This window comes from Acanthisitta chloris, unplaced genomic scaffold (genome assembly GCF_000695815.1).
Source record: "Acanthisitta chloris isolate BGI_N310 unplaced genomic scaffold, ASM69581v1 scaffold18470, whole genome shotgun sequence".
Lineage (NCBI taxonomy): Eukaryota > Metazoa > Chordata > Aves > Passeriformes > Acanthisittidae > Acanthisitta > Acanthisitta chloris.
The window spans coordinates 8,370-15,873 of NW_008652466.1; the positions used below are offsets into that span (position 1 = coordinate 8,370).

At 45.9% G+C, this 7,504-nt stretch overlaps 1 protein-coding gene across 1 annotated transcript in view; it reads left to right on the top strand.

Moving 5' to 3' along the window:
• Nucleotides 1-6,746, top strand: part of LOC103804849 (1-aminocyclopropane-1-carboxylate synthase-like protein 1) — a 14,732-nt gene extending 7,986 nt beyond the window's left edge. Inside the window, exons 6-15 of the mRNA XM_009077487.1 lie at nucleotides 92-158; nucleotides 615-712; nucleotides 1,246-1,323; nucleotides 2,193-2,293; nucleotides 3,055-3,144; nucleotides 4,134-4,179; nucleotides 4,329-4,470; nucleotides 5,037-5,179; nucleotides 5,550-5,703; nucleotides 6,266-6,746. Of these exons, the coding sequence (XP_009075735.1) occupies nucleotides 92-158; nucleotides 615-712; nucleotides 1,246-1,323; nucleotides 2,193-2,293; nucleotides 3,055-3,144; nucleotides 4,134-4,179; nucleotides 4,329-4,470; nucleotides 5,037-5,179; nucleotides 5,550-5,703; nucleotides 6,266-6,567 (1,221 nt within the window). The 3' untranslated portion in view covers nucleotides 6,568-6,746. The remainder of the gene's footprint in view (nucleotides 1-91; nucleotides 159-614; nucleotides 713-1,245; nucleotides 1,324-2,192; nucleotides 2,294-3,054; nucleotides 3,145-4,133; nucleotides 4,180-4,328; nucleotides 4,471-5,036; nucleotides 5,180-5,549; nucleotides 5,704-6,265) is intronic.
• The last annotated feature ends 758 nt before the right edge of the window (nucleotides 6,747-7,504 follow it).

Consider the following 7,504-nt stretch of genomic DNA (forward strand, 5'->3'; position numbering starts at 1 on the left):
AAAAATTATTTCAGTGATATTGTCAGGGATTATTGTTTTATAGTGTTGTCTTTCTATGTACAGATTTATCACTGGGTTCTCTCTTCTGTAGGTGATTGTTCTAAATGGCTGTGGCTCTTTATTCTCTGCATTAGCTACAGTCCTTTGTGACCCAGGGGGTAAGTGGATCATTGGAACATGGGTTTGGGTTTTTTTTTTTTCTGGGAAATAATGTGTTGCTTTGTTTAAATAATGTTTGAGAGAAATGAAGTCATGGAATTGGCATTTTCCTACTGCAAAATTCTTGTTACCTTGAAGATTGTGCTGTGAATTTCTTCATCTCCAAGGTCTGCAGATGTCTGCACTCACACTCAGTGCCTGCCCTGTCTGCCTTCACTGGGTTTGTGGTGCCCTGTTTTAGTTTGCTGGGCTAGGTATGGGCTAGACTCACGTTTGCCTGGCTTCTTGCAGAAGTTTAAAGAATGAATGTAGCAGCAAAATGATGGAAAAGGCAGTAACATTGCAGTGTTTCCAGAGGGCACAGCTGTGAAAAAGCTTTCGTGTTTAGCTGAAGCACATCAGGAGAGAGAAGCACTGTGACCTGCTGATAACCACGTTTGTTTCCTTGGTTCCAGAAGCTGTTCTGATTGCTACTCCCTTTTATGGTGGTATTACCCAGAGTGTCTTCCTGTATGGTAATGTCAAGCTGGTGTATGTCTACTTAGACAGTAAGGTAAGATCTGAGGGAAGGAAGTACCAATCTCTGTAGTTAAAAACCAATTGATACTGGAAAGTGCTGAGCTTGGGAACCTCTGAAAGCAGTTCTTAGAGCATGTTTATTGCTGGGAAACTGGGCACATAATTTGCAAGATAACTCTTTGAGGCCATAAATCTGGATTCTAGTTTTTCCTTTTTCATGTATCTCACTTCCAATAACAGCTCCTGAGAGGAAAAGAAATCACAATTTAGAGCCTTGGAGAGAGAAGCATGTACTGTCCTACTAAAGATGGCCCCGGGGGTGGGAGAGCAGATGAAGATCTTGCATTGTTTTAGTTATTCAAGGCTAACCAGAGAGTTCTGTTTGTGGCCAGTCTGTGATGGCCATTTCTTTGATTTTATGTATTCATTGTTCTCTCTGGGGTCTAAAAGGATAAGGAGATGGTTGCTAGGTCATTATTGTTGGGGTGTAATTTCCTTTCGGGGGTTGACTCAAGGCAGACTGGATGGAAATAACTTACCCTTTCTTATATTTTTGATGTCTTTCAGGTCACTGGAACGAACACTCGACCTTTTCAGCTCACCGTGGAAAAACTGGAAAAAGCCTTGCAGGATGCCCGGGCAGAGGTGAGTTTAGCTGAGCTTCACTTTACCACTTAACTCTACAAGATATTGGAGACATCATGTCCCACAAGTGGCCTAAAGGTCAAAGCCTTTTCAAAAGGTAGCAGCTGACCTTTCAGTTGTCCTTGCAGACCACCTGAGATGAGGCTGCTTGCAGACTCAGGGGCAGTCTCAAAGGGAATCCCTCAGTGCCATGTCTGTGCAATTCTGGTCACAGCAGAAGGGATAAACCAGGAGTACCAGGCCGTCCATGAAGTGCTGGTACCCATTCATATCACCAAAATAAAAGTCTTGGGGTATACACTACAATTTGAGACTACTCAGGGTTTTCTCTCCAGGGAGGCCAGCTGAGTTACCCCAGAACTGACTGCTCTGCACACCAGTGCAGGTGAATCCACTAAGAATGCTGAGAGGTTTTGCAGGAGGGAGAGAGGTGTAAATCTAGAGAATAAAATACAGGTGAAGATCACTTTTCTGAAGTCAGCCTGTGGGTTTTGACATTATCCCAAGTCCCATATATGTTTAGCTGCATCTTTAGGTCATTACCAGCTGTGACATCTCTAGCCAAGTGAGCTCTAAATGAGCACCCTTTGCATGCACCTAACTCAAATTCTCATCTTTCTTGCCACATTCATGGACAATCTTCAATAATTTGGTATTTCCCTATTGCTGCTACAGCTCAGGGAAAGTGCTCCCATGCTGGTAACACATGAGAGCATCTCTCTCATTCGTTGGTTGACCAGATGGCAGTGGTGAAAAATCACGATGGAAGCTTAATGGGAATCTTGTCACACTCACTGTTCTTGTAGAGGGACTGAAAATTTATCCCATTATGGGTGCTCTCTTAATACTAGGCTATTTGTATTCTGCAGGGTGTCACTGTAAGGGCCTTAATTCTCCTGAATCCCCAAAATCCCCTCGGGGACATCTACTCCTTGTCAGAGCTACGGGATTACCTGGAATTTGCTAAAAGGTATGTCAGTTTGAAAGGCTGAGGCATCCTGAGTCAGATACAGCTTCCAGAGTCTAGTGGACTACTTGCAGCCTCTGAATTTATCTGTGCATATCTTTTAGGTCAGGCAAACAGTCTGTTCTTCACACACAGTGGTGGATGTAGGAGAGGGCACTGCTGAGAACGTGCATGGCCAAGCAACTTACATCAAGGAATGGGAGGGGGTTTTTTGGTAATCCTAGCAAACACCATGGTGCTGTGCTTCCCTGGCTGGAAACTGATTCCTTTCCTCTCAGTTTCTGTGTGTGTGTAAAGACAAAGAAGTAGATGAAGTTATATACAGTACAAATGTATGTAGTATATACAGTGTATGTAGTGCATGTAGCCAAATAAGTATATGAACTTCCAGACAGGTGTGTCCTCATATACAGCTGTACCACGGGTCACCTCTCTAAGAGTCAGGATCTGTGAGATGCTGAGTGGATGATGATACAACTTACTCTAGATGGGTGGTACACACAGGAATTGATTTTCACCAGTGCATTGCAAATGACTGTATTTTTTGTGTGGTTGTATGGCTACAGTGGGTGACAGTTAAGTGACAGATCTCAAATCACTTCAATGTACACAGAACAGACCTGAGTTGAGAAAAATTGCTTTACTTCTGCAAAATCTGGCATCCCCTCTTCTTTATACAAAGCAAGTATCTGCAGGCCTGAACTTATCTCTGCTTCCAAACCAGGAGCAGCTCCTTTTGTAATCTCCACTTTGTCCTTTTGCAGACACGAATTGCATGTGATAGTAGATGAGATCTACATGCTGTCAGTGTTTGATGAATCAGCCACGTTTCACAGTGTCCTAGGCATGGACAGGTAAAATCAGCTCCTACTTCCCTGGCCATCTTCCAGTGACAGTTCAACAAGATGCCTTGCTGAGAACTTGTGACTGGAAGTTAAGTCATGAGCTGGCAAATTCTGAATCTGCCTTACACTGAGTTCTTTTGTTATTTCTTTTCAATTTCTGAATGGCAAATGCATTTTGTCCTGTGCAATCCTAGCAAGCAAAAAATGATAGTTAGCTTTGTGTTGTGGTATACCCAACGTGTGCTTCAGTGTTTGGCTGTGATAGTCCCTGAGGCTGGAAGCAGATGTTTCATGTGTTGGAAGTGAGGCTTTTCTTCCTGCCTAAACATTGTTATCTCTCTCCCATGTTTCTGTTGATGCCTGTAAAGACTTTCTGTTGCTGTTTGCTTTTTTTTTATGCAGCAGCCATGGATTGCAGTCTGGTGTTACAGACTGGGTATTGGCTTTTATTGGGCATTGTTTCCATGAGATGAAAAACTTTTCAGTTCTTTGGAAAATAAGGTGTGGGGTTGCTTTTGGTTTTGGTTGGGGAGGTTGTTTGTATTTTAAATTTCTAGTCTTCACCAGTGGTGCTGTCTTTATTGCTGTGCTCAGTTGCAAGGGCATAAAATCTGTTTGGTTAAGTGTTACCTCATTGTTGCTGGGCTTGGATGTCAAAGAAAACTACTTTTGATTCTAGGCAAATACATTGGCACAGGCCTCATTTCTAGCATTGTACATACAAGCTTCATATATTCAGGAGGTCTGTGCATGAAATGTAGCACTTGTAAGCACTGTATGTCTGAAATATGGAAAGATTCTGTCTCAAACCACTTCCAGGGAGTCCCTAGCTTCTAAAGTTAGGCTGCATTTGAATTTCCCCTGCTTGACCCACGCTACAGGGCACACTGTGTGCCATGGTGTAATGCTGCCTCTCTGTTTCTGCAATGCTGCACTGGTCATCCAAAAGCTTCAGCACCTATGACACTAACTGCCCATCTACATCCTTCTACATACAGATTGCCTGATCCACAGAGGACTCATGTGATGTGGGGAATAACCAAGGTGAGTGTTGGTTCTTGTTGTGCTGTGGCTTTGTGGCTGGTGGTGTTGTTCTGGGGTCCTCAGGTTCTTCATGCTGGAGAGATCAAGGTAGTAGTTACAGGATTTCAACCTTCCTGTGTAATAAGGTAGTCTCTCTGTGTCTTCTACAGGATTTTGCTGTTTCTGGGATTCGTTTTGGTACTTTATATACAGAGAACCAAGATGTTGCTAATGCAGTGTCTTCCTTGTGTTACTTCCACGGGGTTTGTGGACCTGTCCAGCATAAGGTTGCACAGCTGCTTAGGGACAGAGGTGAGTCAGTAGCCCATGTATGATCCTCTGCCATTCTGTGTGTCTTGGTACCTGAAGGATTCCCTCCCCTTACTTTCCCAAGCAGTCTCCTGTGTATACAGCATGACTGACAGTCTCCTGTTACCCTGAAGCTCCCCACGAAACACGAGGCTGACAGCTCTACGGAAAAGGACCATTTCTGCAGGGCTTCCAGTCAGCAGAATTAGAGGAGCAGCCTGGGAGAAGAGTGGTAGCTATTTGGAGCAGAAACAACAAACACAGGCTCATGGGCTGAGGGGAAGGGAAGTGGATTTCTGACTCTGCCTGGGATGGTGTGCTAACAGTCCTCAGCAACTAAGCACTGTGGATATAGGGAAACTTCCTCAGGAAGGTCAAGAGGATGTTCTCCTGCACAGACATGGACATGCTAAGTAGTTCTTGCCTGTCTTTTTTCTATTTGAGGAAACAGAAACGAGAAGAAGGAGCTGAAGGGTGAAATGGAAAAAGACACTTGTGAGAGAATCTTGAATAGGTCTGAATACTTTCTCAGTTTGTGATTCTGTTCTTTATCTTCTCCTTCTGCTCAGACTGGATCAACCAGGTGTACCTGAGGGCCAACCATGCCCGCCTGAAGGCTGCCCATACGTATGTGACTGATGAGCTGAAGACTCTTGGGGTCCCTTTTCTGAACCGCAATGCAGGCTTCTTTGTCTGGATTGACTTCCGAAAGGTTGGTCGGCCTGGGCCGTGGGGGCGAGGGCAGGCACCTGGTGCAGCTGCATCCAGAGGGAAGTGTAGCACTGTGATAGGCATTTTGCTTTACTCATCTGTTGTCTGAGGAGGAGAGGGAAGGGCTGCCACGTGTTCTGGTCTGCTCCTTTCCTTCCATCTATCTGTGCACTTCCCTCCCTGCAGGGATCTTACTGCTCTCAAGCCACTTTCCTCCCCATTTCCTCCTTTATATCCCAGCTGCTGTGCTTCAGAGGTAAAAAGTGTCTCCCCATGGCTTTGCAGACCTCATGGGAGTCACAAAGTCCTGAGGATCTCACTGGGTTAGCCTGTATGTCACTAATATCTGGCCTTTCTGATGACTCTCCTAGTACCTTAAGGCAGGCACATTTGAGGAGGAGATGCTGCTCTGGAAGCGTTTTCTGGATAACAAGGTCCTCCTGTCCTGTGGAAAAGCCTTTGAGTGTGGTGAACCTGGATGGTTCCGCATCATCTTTGCTGACAAGACCCACAGGCTACAGTTAGGTGAGGAAAGTTCTCTTATCTTTTTTCCCTCCCACTAGAATTTTGGCAGCACTGTTCCCTTCTATGCTTAACCTGTTCTTATGGTGGTGGTGGTGGTTGTTGTAGTTATATATTATATTATACTGGGAAAGGAAGGAAGGAGACCGAAGAGTCCTGTTTAGTCCAAAAATTACCCTGCAAATTGACAAACACAGACAAATAAATTGCCTTCATTGTCCTGACAAAGGTGGAAGGAGGCATCATGGAAGCCTGTGGCAGGTGGCAGAAGCAGCTGTACCTGTAGGCACTCCTAGCACGGTGGCAGAAGTGTTCCCTGCACTGTGCTGCCAATACATTTCAGTGCTCACCAGCAGGGATGGACTGCCAGGAACAGGAAGGCTGCAGAAAGAACATCTCTGTTCAACTGCCTCTCCATCTTTGGTCCATCATCATAATCATCATCATCATCCTCTTCTCTGTTTTTCCTCCCTTTGCTTCCACACTCCTTTTCTGGATCTGGTGGATCTGGGGACACTTGCAGCTTCAACTAATCCCCTAGTGTTTCTCCTCCTTGTGACCACAGGTATGCAACGGATCCGCAAGGTTTTGGAGGAGCGGGAGCAGGAGCTCCTGGCTGAGGAGAAGGAGCAGCCTTGCCAGTCAGACCAGGATGGCAAAGCAGACAGCACCGATGAAGTCATTTTCGTGTCCCGTCACCAGGAGCCTTCCTGTGCCACCAGCAGCTCCAGCCTTGGCGACCTCATTGGCCTCCTCCAGCAGCAGATGCGCTCATCTGACTGGCTGCAGAAAAACACGGCCGAGCAGTTTGCTCAGGACAGGCCAGAGATCTACGAAGTGTTCAGCAAACTGGTGGGGAAGCAGTAAGGGTCAGTGTGCCTCCAGGGGTGTCCCTGACCCTGGGCCCTAACAGCTCAGCAGTGACTTCCAGTAAATCATACATTTTCTGTACAGCAAGAAGATGACTTTGTAACTCCCTCCTCTTTGCCCTGTTGGAGGTCTCTAATTAGTACTCCATAGGTGTATTCCTTGGACTGGGGGGAGGGTAAGGAATGGTGGGAATCCTGTTTGCCTGCTGCTCCCTGTCCCGCAGCATCACTGTATTTTGTATTTTATTTCTAATGAATATGCTCTTAACTCTCTTACAAAGTCCTGTGGTGTCATTCTTTATGCTTCCTACTTCCTGCTTTTCAGGAAGACAGACACTTGAGCTCACTAAAATGTGTAGTTTCCCTTCTCCTGAGTGATGATTGGGTATAACTGTTTTGGGGCTGGAAGATGACTGCTGCCACAAAGAGGTGTTCTGGGGAGATAGAACCCAGTGTCACCCCTGACCCAGCCCCAGCGAGGGGGAAATCAGCATGTGTATGGGTTCATCTGCATGAGTGAGGCTCTTAGGGCCATGGTCAGCTAGACTGAGTTCTGTAAACCTCTTTGCTTTGAGTTGGTTTCCAGTCTAACCTCAGTTCAGAGAGTATCCAACTCCCTTGGATGGTGAAAAGTTTTTGTTTCTGTTCTTTTTTATGTCAGTCCTGGGCTGCATCCACAGGAGTGTGGGCAGCAGGTCAAAAGAGGTGATTCTCCTCATCTACTCTGCTCTGGTGAGACCCACCTGGAATACTGCACACAGTTCTGGTGTCCTCAACATAAGAAGGACATGGAACTGTTGGAGCAAGTCCAGAGGAGGCCACGAAGTTGCTAAGAGGACTGGAGCATCTCCCCTGTGAGCACAGGCTGAGGGAGTTGGGGCTGTTCAGCCTGGAGAAGAGAAGGTTGTGTGGAGACCTCAGAGCAACTTTTCAAT